General features: G+C 40.1%; 1 protein-coding gene across 4 annotated transcripts in view; it reads right to left on the bottom strand.

Annotated features, from left to right (window-relative positions):
* The window catches only part of PPEF1 (protein phosphatase with EF-hand domain 1), a 121,226-nt gene that overhangs the window by 66,673 nt on the left and 30,643 nt on the right, over nucleotides 1-23,910 (bottom strand). For all 4 annotated transcript variants that reach the window (XM_029930089.1, XM_029930088.1, XM_029930090.1 and 1 more), the window contains 2 exons: nucleotides 7,911-8,038; nucleotides 7,135-7,195 (listed from right to left, as the gene is read on the bottom strand). In XM_029930089.1, the coding sequence (XP_029785949.1) occupies nucleotides 7,135-7,195; nucleotides 7,911-8,038 (189 nt within the window). The remainder of the gene's footprint in view (nucleotides 1-7,134; nucleotides 7,196-7,910; nucleotides 8,039-23,910) is intronic.

The raw sequence follows: 23,910 nt of genomic DNA, 5'->3' as shown, positions 1-23,910 counted from the left end.
AGGGAGCAAAACTGAGTTGCCCCAGTCAAGGCCATCCTAGATCTCCAAATACATGAGTGAATTCTAGACAAGACTTGAGAAAAACCACCAAATCAAGCCTGCCAACATCAGGAGAAGCAGTCAGATAATCTGTAGACTTGTGGGCAAACAGAAATGTTTATTACAGGCCACTGAGCTATTGCAGTTAAAACACATATTATTTCAATAACAGATAACTGACATAGAACATGATGATGTACACTTCAACTCATTAGCACTGAATTGCTACCAAGCCCATTAATCAGAAGTTCTGGGCAAGAAGTTTCTATATTTTTTAATGTTTAGAGTGGACAGGTTTGAGGTGTGACATTAGCTGATGTAAATAGAATATATTTTTTCATGATCCAGTTATGCTGAGAGATTACAGTTAAGAACTAAAGTTGAAAGAAATTTTCTAAAATAAGTCATAGTATTTAGTAACTTAAACATGCTTACTAAGTTACTGTGTACCCCAATACTTCTTCGGTGATATTTTATAAGAAGTTAAATTTAGGAATAATAATGTCTGTCTTCAGTGTGGCCCAGCACAGGGTATTTTTCTCATTTGGACTTGGTTTGAGATTTGAGAATAACTTAATCATTCCATTTTATGTTTGGAAATTAGAAATGCAGAGCAGCTTGGTAAATTTTATCTCAGATTCCACTGCTTTGAGGAATGAAATAACTATAAATGCAGTTCAATAGGTGCTCTACTCCCTGAGCAAAGTCTAAATACTCCACTTTATGTCTTTTTTTTTTATTTTTTAAAAATATTTTTTATTTATTTTTGAGAGACAGAGAGAGACAGTGCAAGCAGGGGAGGGTCAGAGAGAGAGGGAGACACAGAATCCAAAGACAGGCTCCAGGCTCTGAGCTAGCTGTCAGCACAGAGCCCGATGCGGGGCTCGAACCCACAAACCATGTGATCATGACCTGAGCTGAAGCCGGATGCTTACTGACTGAGCCACCCAGGTGCCCCTATGTCTTAACACTCATACCACTCCATTCTTAGAGATAAATCTTCCTAACTCTACACACTGAAATACCAGGCTCCTCTTGAGAAAATAATAACAACAAGGAAAAACAAAAATAGCCCCACCAGTCTCACTGTATCATCTTACAACTGACTTATTGAGTAATCCCAACTGTGTGAACGGTAAGCGTGAAATCATTCTCTTTTCCCACTCACCGCCTTCACCTATGCTCTGTCCGCTCTGCCTTTCTCATCAGCTGACATGTCAAGCCAATTCCATCAGTTCCAGTCACTAAAATGCAGTCTTGTTTTTTAAGGAGAAAAATACTGGTTTTCTTCTTTAAAATGCATGAAAAAGCTTAGTCTGGCCTTTCTTTCTGTACATTTAGTGACCTTTATTTCTTATAAGTTCCATGATAAATACATGAAAAAGCACCATTTCCCTATCCCAATTCTTAGCTAAAACTACTCAATATGAAATATCAGTAAACACTAAATCATAATCCTTTTTAAAAATCATAATCCTTTTGCTGATTTTTAGCCACATTAAAAAATAACAACATAAATTCTCTTCCTAATAGTAGCCAAAGAGGATAATATATGAAAACAATCAAAAGCTTCAACAGTTCAAATGCAAGTACCGTGGGCTGTAACTATTATAACAAATAAGAATAATTTAATGAATGCCAACAATACATGAAGATTTGTACAACATGTAATTTGAATGAATCCTTACCTATTTGATTTACAATTCTGTCAACATGAATCTAAACTAATTAAATATAATGAAAATTTTGAATTACAACCAAATGATACCTTTACAAGTTGTTCTAAAGAAAATACCTCAAAAATACCCCCACGTATAACCTTTTCTTTTTCCCAGTACAAACTCAAAATCTGGACAGGGAAAATTTTAAAGCCCATAATTAAAAAAACACACACATAATTTCTGCCTCTACCACCCACATGTCACTTTGAAAACAAGCTCCAAATATGGCTCAGGGAGTAGAGCACCAATTGAACTGCATTTATAGTTATTTCATTCCTCAAATATGAATCTGGATTAAAACTATGAGTGCTCCTATAACAAATTCAGTAAGTGCCAAAATGACATTTCATAAAATTCAACACCTGTTCCTGATTTTTTAAAAACTCAGAAAACTGGGAATGCAGGCCTACCTCCTTAGCATAATTTAAAAAATTTAAATCAACAAGAATGGTTTTTCCATTAAAGCATTAACAAAACAGGATGCCTACTTTCAGTGCCTCATTTTAACAATTTCTGTTATTTCCAGCCATTGCAACAAAACACAAAGCCAAAATAAGAGCAGTGACTATTGGATAGGAAGATGTACAAATGAAGTTACTTGTGATGAGTGTGATTAAATATCCATACTCAAGAAAATAAATTGAGAAACTCCCAGCACTGACAGGATCAATACTACAAGAGGCTAAGCACACTGAGTCACAGCTTTACCACTGCTGAGATGAATGACCTCGGGTGTTACTTCCAAAGCCTCAGTATTCTCATCTGACCAAAGGGAATGATAATACTACTAATCTCAGTGGTTCGTCATGAAGACTAAATGAAATATTTAAAACACTCAAAAGACATGGTACATGGCAAACATTTAATAAATACTAGCAATAATAATTTCATTAACATTGTTATTCAATAGTAGCACAATACAAATAGGTAGAAATCAAAGGCTTGTTAAATACTACCAAGAATCACTGGGGAGATAGAATGGGGAATATAACTTATTGACCATAAGAACGTAAAGTATAAACTAGCTGGATCTGACAGGACATTTTGGCTGAGCTGGGAAGCAGCAGGAAGAGTCACAACAACACTTGCACACACTCCATCACACTCCCCACTTCAACCAGGCTCTGTTTAAACCTATTGTTGTGTACAGCAGCTGTGGCTTTCTACCTATGGGGCGGATGCGTGGGGTATCCCCATCAAGTCCTAGGAACTGGTCTGAGCAAGTCAGTAGTAGGACACAGGAGTGAACTGCTTCCAGGTCACCTCCCACCCATGGAACACCCAGGATGTCTCCACTAATCCTGTGCCTCAGAGTTCAAACCATTAATGTGGAAAGGTGAAGTGATCTGGTCCCTAAACATACCGCACTATAGGGTCACAGCCCTTCTACCAAACAGGCCTCAGAGGACGTTGTGTGGAACTTTCCCACGGAAGAGGGCCATCAGAAAGGAACATGAAGTAATGCATAGCACGGTGACCCTCGTCAACAATACTCTATTGTATGCTTGAAAGTTGATAAGAGAGTACATTTTTAAAGTTCTCACCATATACAAAAGAATTATAATCGTGAGATGAGTGATGCGTTAACTAACCTTATTAGTAGTCATCATTTCATAATATATACATATATGAAATCACTGCATTGCATACCTTAAATTTATACAATGTTGTGTGTCAATTATATTTCAGTAAAGTTGGAAAAAATTTTAAATGAAATCAACTTGCAGAACTAATCTGTAAATCAATTTTTCTGTTACATCAATAATCAGATCAGTAAATTTAAGGATTTTGTAACAGAGAGATGTATAAGAGAATAGGCAACCTAGAAATATTCCCTATTACACACCTTTTAATGAATACATGACAAAGAGGTACTATAAACCATGGTGAAAAGGTACATTATCAGAAATACTGTGGGAAAAATTGGTTAACTGCTTGGACATTTTCTTTTTAGCTGTTGTTTTTTAATGTTTTTAAGAACTAGGCATCAAAATTTCCTTTTTTAGTTTAATATAAAAAATCTAAAATTTATGAAGTGTTAAAATTTTTAAAAGTGAAACCATAAAAAAATCCAGAAATACAGGCATAGTGATCCACATTTTAAATATTTCAAGGCCTTCTAAGTTTAAAAGTAGGGATGCACAAAGAAAAAGATATTTAGACTTGAAAGATATTTTAAATAATTAATGGGTAAAAATTTCCTAAACCTGATGGAAAATACCAACCTAGAGATCACAGGAGCTCAGCCAACCCCACACAGGGTAAATATAAATGAACCCTCATCAAGGTACATTATATTTAAAGCCCTATTTTCCAATGTTACATAGATTAGTTTGTCTCTTCCCCACCTCCATCAGATGATTTTGTTATTTGTTTGTAATATGGTGAAATGCATTCGTCACTGTGTGTGACAGAGGAGTGCTACTCCCCTCTCAGTCTTCTCCCCAACTCTCCCTATTCTTTCTCCCCTATTCCTACCCATCCATTCATCCCCTGTAGGTAAACACTGTCATTAGTTTCCGGTTCATCCTATAGGTTTCTCCTATATTTATTTTTGCATGAATACACACACACACACACACACACACACACACACCTTGATATCAGGCAAAGGCTCCTCAAACAAGATGCAGAGACCACTAATCATAAAGAGAAAAAAAGCTGTACCACATTAAAATCAAGAATGTCTATTACCCTCGAAAGACAGCATTTAAAGATTGGGGAGATAAAAGGCAAAGACTAGGAAAAGATATTTGCAATATGTTTATCTGACAAAGATTCATAGTCTCATATTTAGAACACTTAGGTACTCTTAAAAAATGGTAAGAAAAAAGCAGCTAACCCAATAGAAAGATGAAAGGAGACCTTAACAGGCACTTCACCAAATAGGATATTCACATGTCCAATAAATATACAAAAAGGCACAGAATTTCGCTGCTCACCAAGGAGACACAAATTGAGGCAGAAATGTGATACTACTACATACCTGGCAGACTAGCCAAAATGAAAAGGACGGGCAACTTCAATTTTGAAGAGGACGGAGAGCAACCAGAACTCTTATGCACTGGTGGCAATATAACTTGGTACAATAATTTTATAAGAAAGTTTGTCAATATCTAATAAAGCTGAATACACGCATGCCCTGGAACCCAAAACTTCCGCTCCTGGGTGCCGGTACATCTTTATCACGGAGCCCAGTGATCACACCTTGTTGTGTCTGCGTCCCTTTACAGTAGAATGCTGCTGCTCCTCCCTGGAAGGGATGGAGCTCTCCTAACCCTGTGAATCTGTGGCTGCCCTTGTGACTTGCTTTCACCAACAAAATATGGCAGAACTGATTTTGTGTGAGTTCCAAAGAAGAGGCCTTAAATGGCCTTGTAGCTTACACTTTTGTCCTCTTGGGATCCAGCAACTGTGTAAAGAAGTCCAGGATATCCTGCTAGACAGAGAGAATTGAGGTACCTAAGTTCAGAGCCAATACTAAAGTCCTGGCCACATGAGTAAGACCATCTAGACCTCCCTGCACAGCCCAGCTAGGTGGAGTGAGCCCAAGGGACACCACTCGGAACAAAGACAAGCCATCACCACTGAGCCCTGTTCAAATGCCTGATCCATAGAATTACAAGGGGTAAGTGGCTGGTGTTTTTAAGCCACTAAATTTGGGGGTGGTTTGTTATGCAGCAATAGAGAACTGCAAATGAGTATATAGCATGAGAGAATGGTCTATATGTTCACCAAAAAGGACATGCACAAGAATGTGCGGAGCAGTACCATTTAAATTACCCAATTGCAAACAACCCAAATGTCCGTACACAACAGAACGGATCAATGTTGGCATATTTGTAAGATGGAGTATTATTCAGCCATGAGAATGACCACACTGCAACAGCATGGATGACTCTCACAGATAAACGGTGAGTGAAAGACAGACTCAACACCGTACACTTTCATTTATATAGTGAAGTTCAAAAACTAGCCAAACAGATCTAGGATGTAGAACGTTGTGATGGGGGAGTTGGGAAGTGACTGGACAGGGGAGAGGTTTCTGTGGCTCCAAAAATGTGTTCATTCTTCTGGGTGCAGGTTACAAGGGCCTGTTTACTTTGAAAAAATGTACTGAGTCATATACTTGTGATTTGGGTACTTTTGATGTAGGTTAGATTCAGGAAAAGTTTACATAAGAAGATTAAAACGCTGTCCCCTTCTTTGATAAAATTTTTTTTTAAATTGTAAATATTTTTAAATCATCTGCAGAATTCTTTTTACATGCAGATTTAAAAAAAATACAGAGCCTGAGGAAACATCTCTGGGCTGGACCCCAGCCATCTGTGGCTCTGAATGTCCATCATACACAGCCCAGATCCAAATAGGAGGTCATTAGCAAAAAGAGTGCTGTTTCATTGCATCATCATTATATTTCCTCTCAGAAATATTTTGCCAAAGAACATGAAGCACAAACAACTGCCTTCAAATCGCAATTATCTAAAAGAAAGAAAATGGCAAAATACCCACCTCCGCCCACTCCCCACTCCTCAGGTCTGGCCATTCTACCATTTAGAAAGCTTCTACAGATCATTAAATGCTTTAATTAGTTTCATACATATGCGCTCAGCTCAAGGCATGCCATTAAAACACTATTCTTTTGCCATTGTGAAGGGTGCTTGCTAGATGATTTAAAAGAAGCTCTTACATACCATACACTTTTAATTAGAACAAAAAAAGGACCCAGATTAAAGAAAAGTGAGTTTTAAAGTCTAACATCTACTTTGAAAAGAACAACAGGCATCTTGATTCACAAGAGAAAAGCATGCCCTGGGAATAACTATAATTTTAAAATCATTTTGAACCATCTCTACATTGCCTGTCTCTGAAATTATTTCCTTAGTCATTTTGGAAGGACTAAATAAATGATAAAGAGACAGAGAGACAGACAGCTGGCTATGCGGCAAACAGACTACAGTGTTCCATTCACCATTTCCCCCCAGATTCATTTCATGAGATCCTCAAGATAGTTTGATCTCTTGCCACAAAAGTTTTGTGGATAAAAAATAAGATCCTCTTTACTAAGCTACTTTCCATACATTAATAGATTGTGGTTCAGAGAAGGTGCTCAACGAATTAATATCAAATGAAATCTAATCCAGCTTTTTCAGAGTGGAAAAAAAATGTAAACGGTCAACTTAGTCAAGTCAACAAGAATCAGTGACGAAAGCCACTTGCCCTGATTTCACCAGTTGTTTGGGGTCACAGAGATAAGACAGGTAGGCATCTTTTTAATTTCTTCGAGTTCTCCCATCTTCAGAGTTTACATTGCTTGCTGAGGGTAATTCAGTATTTAAAGACTGCTTTTCAAAAGACTAAACATTGTACTTACCTGGATCTTTCTCATGTATATGTGTGTAGTTTTCCATCATGAAGGAAAAGAAGTTGGAGAGCTGGACAAAATAAAAATACATTAGTCAACTGATGACCCCTCAACAGCTACTGTGGCAAATGCTGTTGGTGTTCTAAGTAAGTGCCCTTTACTCTCTGGAATGGTCATCTCCCAGCTGCCTTAGGCGGTAACGGGTCCCCTCTCCCCTGGCTCGTACCTCCCCCTCCCCCTTGGCAGGTGCCCAACCTCCCCCAGAGACACACAGGATGTCACACATCCTCCCTCCTTTTTATTGTTAAAAATGTACTTTTTTCCCCACTATTAAGTATTAACGTTGGATTTATACATCATTTTCGCAAGCTTGAAAAGGCCTTCCTCACTCATCTAGATTTTCTTCTAAAACTCTCACAGGTTTGTTCTCAGGAAATTTTTTCCATCTTTTAACTCCTTAAAGTATTTTTTTTTTCCTTATCAAGTAACAACTTTACTTCCTATTGGGACACATACCCAAGAACAGAATAAGACCATTTTTCATTAGGTAACTAGACATCTGGCAGCCCTCTTCAACATGTGAACTTCAGAACTGAAAAACGCCATCCTCTCCCCAAATCACACCCTCTCTCAACGGCTAGTTCCAAGGTGGTGTTACTACATCCTCTATTAAAGCTTTTGCCAAGCTTCCTCAGCTTAAAACAGACCCAAACATTCATTTTTTCAATCATGAGGAGTGAAGCAAAGCATTTCACCAAAAGAAGAGATGAACTTGCAAAACAGACCTGCATTTGGCATTGTTCATCAGCATATTCGATGGACTGGAAGATGGTGAGGGCGTAGCGGTGTCTGGCCTTCAGTCGAGCACTGTAACCTCGGTACCAGTTCTGGATGACCAGGGCGGCTTTTAGCACTGCAGACCCATAGGACATGAAAGTTAGAGAAAACCACTTACTATGCAGCTATGGGACTGGGGAAGTAGTTATTCTGGGAAAAAGTGAGTCCACCTGAATTTCTAGGTTCTAAGAACATAAAAACTACAAAGAAATTTACCTTTATATTTTTGTAAAATGCCCTCAAGTCTCAAATACTCAGAGAACATTGATGGCTTAGCCACTGTTGGTAGAGTTTGGGGGGCAAGATGGCATGAATGTGAATCCTGGCTCTGCTAATGACTGCCTGTGTGACTTTGATAAGTTATTAAAACTCTCAAAGCCTGTTTCCTCATCTGTAAAATGGGGAGAATTACAGCACCTACATCTGGCACTATGTAGGCAGATGAAGTCTATGTATGTCCTACGAAGTACCAATTTCATTCTTCACTAGGTGCCCCCAAGCAGTCCTCACACAGCCCAAAAGGGAGACATATGGGGCTGCTGTGTTTCTTTGCTTGTGGCAGTAGGGAGTTTGACACCAGTGCAGCCTGGCTGTCCCCCACCAGGAAGGAGAACGTGTAACTGTGGTAGGACTATGAGGCCACAGCTCAAAGCCATAGACCAAGTAAACACACAGCAAACCCCCTTCAGTTAGAAGAGTTATTAAAAAGTTAAAGGCAATGAAATATAACATGATATCATTTTATATAAATTTAAAATACATATACACAAAAGTAAAACATATATTTCAAAAGAATATATATGAAGGAAAAGACATTAAACAAATAGATTGGTTATTTATAGGAAGGGGGGTGAATGAGTACGGGGTACATGGGTAAAAAGGAGCAAGCAAATTAATTAGCTAAGATAAGAAAAGGTCTTGCACAGACCAATGATGGCAATGTACAATGAATTGAAAAGTGTAATTCGCTCCAGCTTCTGTACCTGAGATTCAATTGATAAAAGACAGCTGGATAAATGAAACACACCTCCCTCCTTCACAGAGTTACAAGAAGGATGAAACGACATACCACAGGTGAAGAGTTTAGCCCCGTGCCTGGTTAATAAATGGCTAAACAAACGGCTATGTCAGAGATAAACATTGTTGTGTTCGTGGATTATTCAGGAACACTGACTCTCTTCTGGGGCTCTGAGCCTTTGAACCATCCTGTAGCTTCATAGCTTGGAAGAAAGCGATCAGGTGAGAGATAATGAGATTTAAAATATAGTCTCTTATGCCTTCCTCAAGTTTTAGAGTGAAGAGCAATCAACACCAGCTGGCTTCTTCTATTCATGTTGTAATTTTTCCCAGTTACCACATAAAAATTAAGAGTTGACTATAACAAGAACAATTTGAATTCTAAAAGCAGGATTCTAGCCTCCAGTCCCGGTATCCCTGGCTCAATACTGCTGTTCCACACTAGATATACTAGTCATCTGAGGGTATTCATTTATGAGTTTCTCTAAGGCTCTCTAGTTCCAGAGACACTCATTTCATTAGTCAGCTTCCAGAAGACCCCAGGAAGAAGACGGAAGTCAAGTATCATGATCTTTATACGAGAAAACCACAGGGAGAAGAAATAGAGTGAATTGTTCAATATGATAAAGCAAATGATTGGGAGGCTGAAAATCTTGAGTATTGTCACCATACGGAGAGCCCAGATTCACCTGAAACGTCAATTCTATGGGACAGTCACTGTTATGAGCAACCAAACCTCACCTCAGAGGCTCTCTCTGTTCATCATGCCCAACGGGACTGTCCAGGGCTATTTACTGAGCACTTACTAAGGGCCAGGCAACGGATTCTTTTCCACAGTCCTCACCACACTGTGAGGCTGAGAGAGACTGGCCAGTAAGTGGAAATGAACAAAAAGGGATTGGACCTAGGTCTCACTGATCTGTAGCCCACATTCTTAACCTCCATAGAGCTATTGACCTTTTTCTGTGTCTCAGTTTCTTCATCTGCACAGTAATGTAGTAGAATAAATGATCACTCAAGTCTCTTCTACTTAGGATTAGCACCACCAATAATAAATAACCATGCTTATCACTTGTATAATCAATAATGGAACGAAGCAGCTATCATATGTTAAGGGTCTACTATATGAAATGTATCCCCACAAGTATCATCTCTATGTTACACATAAGGAAACTTCAGGTTCAGAGAGGCAAGTATCTTGTTTGAAATCACTTATCTAGTATAGACTGAGGTCTTCTGAGTCCAAACTCTGGGCTTTCTCCACTATAGCCAGTTACTTCATTCCCTAATCTACTTGTACCTTTCCTTCCTTTCAATAAGAATTGCCACCATTCATTGAATGCCTACTATGTGCCTGACACTAAGCTAGACATACACTACCATTTCTTCTCCTTCTCCAGGAAATAGGCGATCCAAGCCCTCTGTCCTATCTCTGCTTTGCTTCTGCCCAGTCCCTTGCTGGGATCCCACCCCACTACCCAAGGAGGGAGTTGCTATTTTACTTGATAAGCACACAATACTTTCATGGGCTGTACTTTACTAGTAGGAGTAGTAGGCAGACAGCAATGCTCAGTTCTCTGGCTCTTGCATTTCTTCTTCTGCTCCAAAGGCATTCCCCACCCCCTTCCCGGCTTCAAGACCCACTATCCCTATTTATGCTGGCATTCCTGTACCTGCGCCCCTGCACGTGGGCATGAATGCCACTTACTAAGCTATCGCGTGTCAGCAGTCACCCCACACTTCTCTAGTCCGCTCCTTGATGCTGAGGCTGGGACTTCGCGGGCCACATTTCTGATTGACCAGGTGCTACCTTTGGCTCTGCCAACAGGGGCAGTAGGGGGAGATGGTGAAGCTGGAGGAGGGAGCCTGGGACATACTCCCTCCTGTCACTTCCTGTTCCTGTTAGTGTAAACTAGCAACGGGCTCTCCACCCTGCACCCCCATCCGCCACCTGCGCCCCACCCCCCGCATTTTCTCCTTGTAGCTGCACTGGATCCAGTCTGTGGTTACCCTGCACTTGCAAAGCCAGCCTCACAGCAGCCCCTCAGAGACACCAGTGCCGGCGGGGCAGCCCCCATTCTCAAAGGCCCGAGTTTCAGTGATGTGGAAAACCCCCTCCAAGCTTCTACATTTTACTCATTCCCATCACTCCCCTTTCTCTCTCAGCCCTAGAGATGGCAACTTCTCTGTAATCGCTACCTCCGTATACTTTAGAGTTCTTTCAGGATCCTTTCAGTGACCTAGGAACAACTCGACACCCAACTGACAGTTATTTAAGTTCACCTCTCTCGTCAGATCACTCTGTGGTTTCTGCCTCCTGACTAGGCCCGGTGGATGAGCCAGTCCCACAGGGTGGGAACAGCAGGCTCGGCCTAGGCCTCAAGCGTCCAACGTCCTGGCCGCTCTGGCTCAGGCCCTTACCTGAATCCCACATGGGGGTTTTGAGTACCTCGGCAGCGGCTCGTAAAAGGGGCTCTGATCCACATCCTGTTATGCTCCCATGGCCCGCAGTGCCCCCAGTGCCCTCTCTGGCACAGGGAAGGGGACGGGCAGGGCAAGGATGACTGTATCAACATCAGACCTCCAAAACCTCACCTGATTTCTAAGAACACTCCTGCCCCACCCACCCCAGCACGGCCACCCTAGCCAGCTGAGGACTGTCCTCTGAAGCACAGATCTCCAATATGGCCCAGGGGAGAGCCCAGATGTGAGAGACCCTACGGAGGGGTTGTCGGCCCCACACCCCCCAACCCTGCGAGCAGAGGTGAAGATCTTGTGTCATCCAGTTCCAAACTCATTGGACAGCTGACGTCTGCTTCTGGGCTTGCTGCTTCATTATGTGACAGGGCCTGTCTTTCCTGTCACATTAATTCCATGCAGGGATAAAACCAAAATTAAAGCTATTTCCATATGTGTCCCAAGGGCTCATTTCTAGAAGGAAGCAATGGCATAGGTTTAGCAAGTTACCTGGCCAATTTTCTGTGGCCAGCACCAGTGGATTCTCTATTGCCAAGCTGCGGTTTTTTGGGTTTTGTTTTCTAATGGCTTTTTTCCTATGGTGGCAATCATTATCACGGTAGTTTACAAGAAATTAAATATCCACATAGGAAATCAATGAATAAGACAAAAATTCAGAGCGCTTGTTTTGTGCCAGACACTGCTTGGTGCTTTATGTAGATCATTTCATTTCATTGTATTTAATCTGCCCAACAAGCCTATGAAGCGCCATTATCCTTTTCTACAGATGAGGAAACTGAGGCTGAGAAAGAACTTGTTTGGGGTGACTTGTCACTGGGAGAAAACAGAGTCAAATCTGGATCTCTGTAATTCCAGAAACTGGGCTTTTAACCATTATGTGGTACAACCAGTGCGGCATTTGGATTCAGCCATAAAAAATGTAAAACAGTATACCTCCCTCCCATTATCTATGCTCTTTACCTGTTCTGTGGTTCTCCATAGCGCGCCTTACCATCTGACATTCTATACAGTCATATGGTTATGTACTCATTGTCTATCTTACCCTATTAGCTAAGCCACATGAGACTAGGGACTTCATTTTGTGCACTACTATATCCCCAGCACCTGGGGTGAGGCCTGGCAATGGGTATTTGTTGAACAAATGAATGAATACCTTCTAGGGCTGTTATAACAATAATATATTAGTAATCTATAATAATGTACTAGTAATTTGTTCCTATAGTTATTATTAATATACTAATTAATTGATTAATATAAAATGCTTAGCACATTGCCTGGCACCTAGAAAGCAGTCAATAAATAGTAGATGCTTTTTTTTTTATTTAAGTAAGTTGGGAGGGGTACTTGGGTGGCTCAGTTGGTTAAGCGTCTAACCCACATCAGGCTCTGTGCTGACAGCTCAGAGCTGGAACCTGCTTCAGATGCTGTGTCTCCCTTGCTCTCTGCCCCTCCCCCTCTCATGCTCGCTCATTCGCTCGCTCCCTCTCTTTTTCTCTCTCTCTCTCTCAAAATAAATAAAGATTAAAAAAAATTTTTAAGTGGGATTAACAGATAATTGTCTCTCTCCAAGCTAACAACTTCTAGTGCCTCCCCAAACTTCCTAATTATACATAAATTATACTCTGGTTTCTCTTCAGATCGCATAAATCTTTCGCCTTTTACTAATTATACACAAATTTATTAAAAATTTCACGAACTACCATGGACAAACCGCTGGCATCTCAGAACCCAAGAGTCAGGAGCAAGGAGAACAGTGCCAGCCAGGATCCACAGTGCTCACTCTTTCAGAGAGCACAGTCTTGGCTCAGTGAGGCCTTTCCTGACCACTCTTTTCAAAATGGCACCCCGCTGCCCAGTGCCCATCTCGTTCCTTCGTTTCTCACCCTGGCACTTATCACTGTCTGCTATAGACTACAGTCTGGCTCAACTCTGGGACCATAGTTTTCTTTGTTATTCTTGTTTACAACTATTCTATATCTGCCACCTGCTAGGGTATGTGGCTGTCACAGTGAGACTTCTAAATTCACTGGAAAAATGGCTCAAGGCACATGCCCAGCGGAAATGAGAGGGTCACAGTCTGCTCCTTGGGCAGCAAGCAAGACAAGAGCCCTGTGAAGCTCGCTCATCCACTGTCCCTGTCCAGCATTCTTGTCCCTGGAGAGCATTCTTCTTCTCCCCCTCCCCCCAATGTTTATTTTTGAGACAGAGACAGAGTTCAAGCAGGGGAGCGGCAGAGAGAGGGAGACAGAATCTGAAGCAGGCTCCAGGCTCTGAGCTCTCAGCACAGAGCCCGATGCAGAGCTGACTGGCTTTCCACTCAGAGAAGGACAAGAATTAGAGGTCATTTCTTTTGACTTTTTATTTACTCATGTACTCACTCACCCAGCAACCCATCCACATAGGATAATAAAAATAAATTTTGAATTTGTAATCTAGAGACTTCCATTTTGGTTTTGACTCAAGCAGGTGTCAACTGTATGTATAACTTTGAACAAATTGTTTAATGTCTCTGGTCCTCAGTCTCTCATGTGAAGAATGAGAACTTGGAATTATGTGATCTCTAAGATCCTCTCCAGTTATACAATATTCTAATTCATCCTTCTAAGTTTTTTTTAAATTTTTAAGTGTTTATTTATTATTGCAAGACAGAGAGAGACAGAGCATGAGCATGGGAGGGGCAGAGAGAGGGAGAGACACAGAATCTGAAGAGGCTCCAAGCTGTCAGCACAGAGCCCAACATAGGGCTCAAACTCAGAAACTGCAAGATCATGACCTGAGCCGAAGTCGGATGCTTAACCGACTGAGCCACCCAGGCGCCCCATCCTTCTATGTTCTTAAGGCCACAGTTGTAGCCTACCTACTACTGCATATTACAAAGCTGAAAATAACAATTCAAGGACAAAATAGGACATTTATATGTGAATAATCAACTTAGAAGCTTCTGGACAAAGAAGACAAATTCTAAAGGCTATTAAAACAACAACAAAACAACTGAATTATTGCTTTAGAAAAATCCAAGTCAAGTCACTAACATCTTTGGCGTTCCCATCAAGGAACTGTAGCAAAGTCTGGTAGCCTAGGAACATGAAAAATTTCACCCATTATTTCTCTTTTAAATTGCCTAAAGTATGATTCCTGTGTATGATCTGTTAACTGCCTTAAGTGATAGCCAACAGAAGATGGAAAGAGATGGGGGAAGAAAATGAAGACAAGAGTAGGCTGGGAGACAGAGATACAGGGGAATGGACTAAGGTCTGGAGGTTTCACTGAAGATCAAGAAATCAGAAATTGCAAAAATCATAAGGACTACAGCGGCAGAAATGATGCGAGTGGCCACAGGGGCCAGGAAATGGGTGTGAGCATCTCCTGTAGAGTGAAGAACGGGATACTGGAGGTTAGGAAGTAAAGGAACGGAGACACCAGTGCATTTGGGGTTGTCCATGTTTATAGTGAAGCTTCTCAAGATGATGCCAGGACATGGCTCACAGGGTCTGCAACGGACGGAGAAGGTAGAAGAAGGAAAATCAAGGAAGAGCTAATAAATGGCATTCCCAAAGGGCAGAACCTTAGGCTGCGGTTACCACAGACTTAGCAAACATATCTCAGGTTGCACAGGACTGAGGGTTTTTTAAATTATTTATTTATTTTAAGAGAGAGAACAAGTAGGGGAGGGGCAGAGAGAGAGAGAGAGAGAGAGAGAGAGAGAGAGAGAGAATCCCAAGCAGACAGCACCCTGATGCGGAGCTCTCGATCCCATGAACCCAGGAGACCATGACCTGAGCCAAAATCAAGAGTCAGACACGGAGCTGACTGAGCCATCCAGGGGCCCCAGGACTGGAATATTGTTAACTTTTTATTTTGAAACATTTTCAAACATATGGGGAAAGGTAAGAATAGCACAATCATTAATATTTTGTCACATATGCATTCTCCTCCTCTCTGTCTTGCTCTCTCTCCTCACATACACATCATTTCCTCGGTCTCCTTTATCCTAGAACAATCGCTTAGCCTTTCTTTCTAATGACACTGAGACTTGGAAGAGTACAGGCTAGTTATTCAAAATATCCCTCAATTTGGATGTTATTTCCTCACGATTAGATTCAGGTTGTCTATTTTGGCAGGAATAAGTGAGGAGTCTTTCTCAAGCACGTTACATCAGAAGGTACATGACATTAATTTGTCTCCTTATTGGTGACATGAACTTAGATTACTTGGTTAAACTGGAGGAAGGTAAAAGGGCCCACAGCGACCACTACCTGGCTAAATGCAAACAGGCTCCTTAGACGACCCAGGGGCCTGGGTAGCTCAGTCGGTTCAGCCTCCTACTCTTGGTTTAGGCTCCGGTCATGATCTCAGGGTTGGTGAGTTTGAGCCCCAGGTGGCAGTGTGGAGCCTGCTTGGAATTTTCTGTCTCCCTTTCCCTCTGCTTCTCTCTCATGCCTCTGTCTCTCTCTCTATCAAAAATGAATAAACAAAAATCTTTAAAAAATAAAAACTTTAAAACATGGTATCCATAGGCCCTAGCTGCCCAATGGGCTACTTACTGCTGAGCACAGGTACCAAAAAAAGGAAAATTCCATGTGTTCCCATACCTCATCATCTTTTCCTCCTTAACAGCAACCCCCCTGCCCCCCACCACCGCCTCCTGGCAGACAGCTCCTTTGCTGTGTATTCAATAAACTTCATTCACCTTTGTTCTGCCTCAGGTGACCTCTTTGACCACCAGACCCCAGCCGACCAGGTGGATAGCGCCCCCAGCGGCTACGTACAACTCTCTACTGTAGATGTTTTATTTGCTTCCTCTTTATAATTAATAAACAATTTGCAGGAACATGCTTTAGAGCTGTGTATATATTCTGTTCTCCAAAATATCCACAGATAATTTTTGCCCAAATCAAGTCTTTCTAGGGTAGTTGCAGAATAATGATTTTCTAACTCATTCTCCCTACATTTATTAGGATTCAGATTTTTAAATGCCCCATTTAAAGCCTTCTTTTATTCAACAGGGCAATGGAATGGCACAAAGATTACATAAAGTCCATCTAATGGAAGTTTTCATAAGAATTGCAATCCTTGGCCATACCATAGTTCAGGAAAATATGAAGTGTTAGCTGTATAATACCACAATAATCTGTTAAATCAGTAAAATCAGGAAGACCACAGTTTACAAGTAACTCTGAGGGGACCTGGGTAGCTCAGTCGGTTAAGCATCTGACTTCGGCTCAGGTCATGATCTCGCAGTTTGTGGGTTTGAGCCCCGCGTCAGGCTCTGTGCTGACAGCTCAGAGCCTGGAGCCTGCTTCAGATTCTATGTCTCCCTCTCTCTCTGCCCTTCCCCCATTCATGCTTTGTCTCTCTCTGTCTCTCAAAAATAAATAAAAGTTAAAAAAAATTTACAAGTAACTGTGAGCTATCATATGGATTTCTGACAAGTTTCTAAAAGAATCATTATCAGGAAGATCTCAATTTTTAAAAACTATTATATTTTTAATTCTGTAAGAAATTTAGCTATATAAAAGTATTAGTACCATTTTAAATTATTGAAATATTTTCTCCTAGGAAATATGTTCTATTCAACAATTCAATCATGACCTCTAATCCTCACTCAGAAAAAAAAAATTAAATGTCTTGACTGCAATTCTGTTTTATGCCTTCCCTGTTATTAATTACTAATCTGAGTTATAGTGCTACATTCATTCACCCAAGGTCAAATACGATTAGCATTAAATTTTTGTCTTTTGCAGCTGCTAAAAAGATAACGCAATATAAAGCCGTGCACGCAAAGTGCGCTGGCTGCGGGAAGGAGCTGACAACTGGGCCATAGGTACTGCCCTTTCTCACACTCTGCTGAAATATGTCTCTTTGTAACAGCATTTTCTAACAATCAACAGGATCCAACTAAAAGCTGGCTTCTTTGTGAATTGTCTAATCAAGGTTGGAAGCTGGTAAAAGGCATTTAAATGGGGAGGTGGAACTTCATATTTTTCCAGCAATACTTTCTGCCCCCCCAAAAGCTCATGATTATAGAGTGGGTAACTAAATAGCCCACGGCAGAGTCTCATAATACTTAACATGTCTAAAGTAAGAGTGGATTAGTCACATAGCAAATAAAGAAAAATATTAAGATGCATTTAATTGGTGTAAAAAAAAATGAAAGGATGCTTGGTTTTTTGTGTGCCTGGTTCATACAGGCACTAAATGTGTTTATAGTATAAACCTTAAGACCAACACATGATCATGTCAAAAAGTAAACAATTAACTAAAAATTATTATTGAGAGGGATCATAATTTGAGATGAAGAAAGTGGTGTCCTTCTACAAAGAAAAGTTCTTGTTTAAAATGATTCCTTAAACTCTGTGCTGACAGCATGAAGCCTACTTGGGATTCTCTCTCTCCCTCTCTCTGCCCTTTGCTTGTGCTCGTGTGCACTGTCTCTCTCTCTCTCAAAATAAATAAGTAAACATTAAAAAAAATTCTCTAAGGGGTGCCTAGCTGGTGTGGTCAGTAAAGCATGTGACTCTTTTTTATATATATATACATTTTATTGTCAAGCATGTGACTCTTGATCTCAGGGTCATGAGTTCCAGCCCCATGTTGGGCGTGAAGCCTACTTTACAAAAGGAAAATAAAATGAATAAAATAAAATGAAATGATTCCCTAAGAGTACTCTTATCATGACGTGCACTGGGTATAGAGAATTGTTGAATTGCTGTATTGTACACCTGAAACTAATATAACACTGAATACTATGCTGGAATTTTAAATTACTTAATTGAATTGATTAATAAAATAAAATAAAATGATTCCCAATTGATGCCAACAAACCAGGGATATAGTATATGATACAGGCTGAAAATGAAGATTTGGCTGTTTTGACATACTGATGATAAGTAAAGCCGTGAGAGGAAAGTTAGCCAAGAAGAGCATGAGAGTGACAAAGCAAAAGGACCAAGAGGAAGCCAGAGGAACCCTAATATTTAAAAGTTGGGAGAAAGTGGAGGCCTTATAAACAGTTCAGAGACACAAGGACAGCCAGGAGAACAGGCTGAAGCCAAGGGCCATGAGCGCTGCTGCCAGGAAGCCAAGTGAAATAAGAACTGAAGATGTTCTATCGGACTTCAAGATCATTCAAGAACTTGTCAAAATCATTTTCCACAAAACGGAATGGACCATGAGAAGGCGGGAGACAGTACTGTGAACGTCCCCTTCAGGAGCCAGCTCTGAGGGAGGAGAGTCAGTGGAGGGAACAAGAGGGAAAGGGGAGGCTTTTCTTCCCAAGGAAAAACACAGTTACAACGGGCCATTTTGGACAATGAGGAAATTCTGAACATGAACTCTATGTTCAATAGTATTAATCCGCCAATGCCACAGTTTTTTTCAGTGTGATGCAGTGTTATATAAAAGAAAACCCCTCTTCGTAGGACACTCATGCTGAAGTATGTAGAGGTTAATATCATAATGTCTACAAGGTGCTGTCAAATAGAGAGGGCAGTGGAGATGGAGAAAGGGAAGGAAGGGGAGAGGGAGAGAGAAAATGGTAAAGGGTTAACAAGCCGGTGAACCCCAGTGACTGGGATGTGGGTGTTCACTGGATTAGTATTTCACCTTCTCTCTGTAGGTTTGCAAGTTTTACAAATAAGAAGTTGGAGGTAAAGTAAAACAGAATGGCACGAGGGGAAAAAAATGTATCCAAACCAAAAGAAAAGGAAAAAAAAAAAGAGGAAAGGCACTTGAGCACGTTAAGAGTGTTAATGGGGTAGCTGCTGAGTAAGCAAGAGAAGGGGGAAACCATCACGCCCCCCCCCCCCGCACAGAGCTGCACCTACAGAGCTGACAGTCTTTGCCTGGCGAGCACTTTAAAGAGCATCTCATCTGATGTCCCATTTCACTGACAAGGAAACTGAGGGAGATCCCAGCTCACAGATTTCTGCTATACCTCACGAAGCTAATCAGGACTGCTTGGGGACAATTATAAAAGAAAGTCCTCCAAGAATAACAAGAATGGCAAAGGCCCCTCTAAACTTTCAGAAAACTTCTCAGAGATCAACAAAGATAAAGGAAACAATGCCATTCATTGTTTTTCCACAAAGTTTCCGAATTTAAATACACAGCATTATAAAGGACTTACCTTTGGGAATGAGGAGGGGGGGATATGAGGTTGGGGAACAGGGGTCTCTCAGGCAGCTGTGAACAGCTTGAGGGTGTCATGCTGAGCGAAGTAAGCCAGGCAGAGAAAGACAGAAACCATATGTTTGCACTCATAGGTCTAGCAGGAAAACAGGAGAGACCTAATGGAGAACCAGGGGGAACGGAGGAGGGAGAGAGAGTTGGGGATAGAGAGGGATACAAAACTTGAGAGACTTTTGAATGCTGAAAATGAACAGAGGGTTGAAGGGAAACGGGGAGGGGGGAAAAGAGGTGGTGGTGATGGTGGAGGGCACTTGTGGGGAAGAGCACTGGGTGTTGTACGGAAAACAACTTGACAATAAAATATTGAAAAAAATAAAATGCCAAGTTTTCCCCCCCCAAAAATAAAATAAACAATAAACTAGACGTTATTCCAAGAATTAAAGAATTATTTGGTTTACTATTATTTTTAAACTTCTAAGTAAAAATAAAGAACAAATATTAAAAAAAAATCTCCATTAGAGAAAATTTCCATTTCTCATAGCTTAAAGCATCCAACTCCACAGCCAAAACCACTACATAGCCTTTGTAGGCTTCTCAGAACTTAGGGAAAATGAATAAATGCATTTCTAAGTGGTTTCAAGGGAAGAAATAAAAGAAAATATATCATCATGTTCTCAGAGTATTCCATGGGGGAAGAAAAGGCAATAGATTATTAATTCAAAATACATCAATATAAAATTTTAAGTATAAAGTGAAGCTCAGGAGAATGAAATTGCAATGTTTAATTTCTGTTTTTGTATAAATTCCTGTTTTACAAGTTAGGGCAGCACATCGAAAGGGGCGTGGACTTTGGAATCTGTCAGAGCTGTTTCCAGTTCAGGTGAACTAGTACATGACTTGGGCAGTTCTTCAATCTAGTCTCAATTTCGTCATCTAGAAAAGGAAACTAATCGGGGCGCCTGGGTGGCTCAGTCGGTTAAACATCTGACTTAAGTCTAGGTCATGATCTTGTTGTTTCAGAGTTTGAGCCCCATATCAGGCTCTGTGCTGACAGCTCAGAGCCTGGAGCCTGCTTCAGATTCTGTGTCTCCCTCTCTCTCTCCCTGCTCCTCCCTCACTCATGCTCTGTCTCTATCTCTCTCTCTCAAAAATAAATAAAACATTTTAAAAAAGGAAAATAAACTAATCAAAGCTTCCTCCAAGAGTTTTGCAGAGAAACAGAAATAATGAATGTAGTAGGCAATCAATATAAATGATAGCTATGATTATTCCCTTCCCTGTCGCATATCAAAAAAGAAGTGAAGTAACAAAAATAACACAACACGGATGCTGCTTCTCTACATGGAAGGTAGATAGCCCACAAGAGGGTAGCCTCAATTTTATACATGGGTTACTTTTTTTCAAAAACGCCATGATACACTAGGAGGCAGAGTTCTGTATCAAGGCTGAATGACCAAAGTGGGAGGGAAAAGCCCTTCACCCTACTCAGACCCTGAGAAACAGGAAGCGAGCCCTAACCCTGGCTCTGCCACTTACTAGCCCTGTGTTCTTAAGCAAATCACCTCCTAAAGCCTCGGTGTCCTTTTTTTTTTTTTTTCTTATAAAGACCAACCCTTCACAGGTTATGAAGATCAAATGTATGTGAAGGGCCCATCCAACTATAAAAAGCACGAGGCAAATGAAAGGTACTTTGTATGAGTAAATTTAATTAAAGTTAGTTTCCCAAGAGCAACAACATTGGGAGGAACTGTAAAAGGGGGTGACGGTTGATGGCAAAACCCCCACTGTACTCAGAACTTCTTGGGTTCAAAGCCCAACTCTGGCAGTGGTTAGTAATCTGACTCTGACAAGTACCTACCTCGCAGAGCACTAGAGCTTCTTCAAGTACACAGAAAAGGAATAGTAACACTTTACTCAGGTTTACTGCAAGGATTAAATAAAAAGTATGCAGAGTATTTTCAACACTCTCTAGAATACAGTTAGTAATCAGGAAATAATAACTATTATTCTTCTATCAAGAGCTTTCGAAACATTCATAACCCCTGACACAGTAAGTTCATATCTAATCACCTGAATATGGGAATAATCCAAAGTAAGAAAAAAGACTGCACAAATTCTTCCAAGTACTATTTATATTAGTGAAGGAAAAAAGGTTCAATATTAGAGAAATAATTACGAATTTGATGATTGGGACGTCTAGGTGGCTCAGTTGATTAAGCATCCAACTTTGGCTCAGATCATGATTTTACAGTTTGTGACTTCAAGCCCTGTGTCAGGCTCTGTACCGGCAGCTCAGAGCCTGGAACCTGCTTCTGATTCTGTGTTTCCCTCTCTTTCTGCCCCTTCCCCACACATAGTCTCTCTCTCTCTCTCTCTCTCTTTCTCTCTCTCTCTCAAAAATAAACATTAAAAAACAAAAAATATGATGATCTATCCATCAAATGAAATGTTTAGTATGGGTTAAAATGTTTACAAACCATTTTTAACAACTTGAGAGATGTTTATATAACAATGTCTTAGTGCCAAAAGTAAGGCTACAAAAAATTAATACTTAGAATGATCAAAAATCTATACTATACCAAAAAACCCTGGAAATAAATTTTCAAAATGTTAACAGTGTTGTCTCAGTGTAGTGGACTGAGGAATATTAATTATTTCCGCATGCTTTTCTATATTTTATAGTATTTCTAAATGAGAAAAACTTTTTTTCTGGATAAATATAAGTAAATATCATTGCTTCAGTATTCAGCAGATGTATTATTATGAAAGCATAATAAACGTTGACTAACATATTGAACAAGATAATGGAAGAATAAAAAAACTATAAGGGAATACTTTGACAAGTATATGCTAATAAAGTTAATAGATGAAATAGGCAAATTCCTAGGACACAAAATACTGAAAATAACTCAAGAAGCAATAGAAAATCTGAGTAGATCTATAACAAAAGTAGAAGTAATGAAAGAAACTACCCGCAAAGAAAGGCCCATACTCAGCTTTACTTATTAATTTATTGATTTATTTATAGAGAGGAGGAGAGAGAGAGAGAGTGCACATGCACAAGTTGGGGAGCAAGGGAGGGAGTGGGAGAGGGAGGGAGGGGGAGAGAGAGAGAGAGAGAGAGAGAGAGAGAGAGAGAGAGAGAGAGAGAATCTTAAGCAGGCTCCCTCTTAGCACAGAGCCCAACACAGGTCTTGATCCCTCCCATGGCCCTGAGATCATGACCTGAGCTTAAATCAAGAGCCAGATACTTAACTGGCTGAGCCACCCAGGTACCCTTCTATCAAACATTTAAGGAATTAATAACAATTCTTTATAAACTCTTCTAAAAGATGGAAGAGAAGAAAGACTTTGCCACTCATTCTATGAGGCTAGTATTACCCTGATATCAAGACCACACAAAGACACCACAGGAAAAAAGGAAAACTATAGAGCAATATCTTTTATGAATATAGATGCAAAAATCATAAACAAAAGACTAGCAAACTGAATCCAGCAACATATAAAAAATATTATATACTATAACAAAGTGGGGATTTATCCCAGGAATGCAAAATTGGTTCAACATCTGAAATTCCATTAATGTATACTATGTCATAGAACAAAGGGCAAAAACTGCAAGATCATTTCAAAAGATGCAGATAAAGCATTTGACAAAATTATACACCACTTCTTAATAAAATAATAAAAACAATCAATAAACTAGGAATAGGAATGAACTTCCTCAATGTGATAAAGAACATCCTGAAGAAAGGCACAGCTAATACCATACTTAAGGGAGAAAGACTGAATGTTTTCCTCTATGATCAGGAACAAGACAAAGATGTGCATTCATGATTTCTATTCAACAGTAAGAGGGTCTAGTCAGAATAATCATGCAAGAAAATGAAATACAAGGCATAGAAGAGAAAGGAAGAAGTAAGACTATTTTTATCAGCAAATGACACAGTTTGTAAATAGAAAACCCTAAGGAATCAACCAAAGTTTTGGGATACAAGATCAATAAACAAAAAGCAATTGTTTTTCTATATACCTGCAATGAACAATCCAAAAATGAAATTAAGAAGACAATTCCATTTTAGGGTAGCATTCAAAAGAATAAAATAAATCATAAATAAATAATAAGTAAATAAAAATAATAAAATAAAATTTACTTGTGGTAAATTTAACAAAAGTGTAAAACCTAAATTCTGAATGCAATAAACATTGTTGAAAGAAATTAAAGACCTAAATAAATGGGAAGAAACTCCACGTTCTTGGATCAGATGAGTTAACAGTTAAGCTGGCAATACTCACCAAGTTGATCTACAGATTCAACGCAAG

Source organism: Suricata suricatta, chromosome X, assembly GCF_006229205.1.
Source record: "Suricata suricatta isolate VVHF042 chromosome X, meerkat_22Aug2017_6uvM2_HiC, whole genome shotgun sequence".
Lineage (NCBI taxonomy): Eukaryota > Metazoa > Chordata > Mammalia > Carnivora > Herpestidae > Suricata > Suricata suricatta.
The sequence above is the reverse complement of the archived record's forward strand: the minus strand, read 5'-3'. Positions and strand labels throughout refer to the sequence as shown.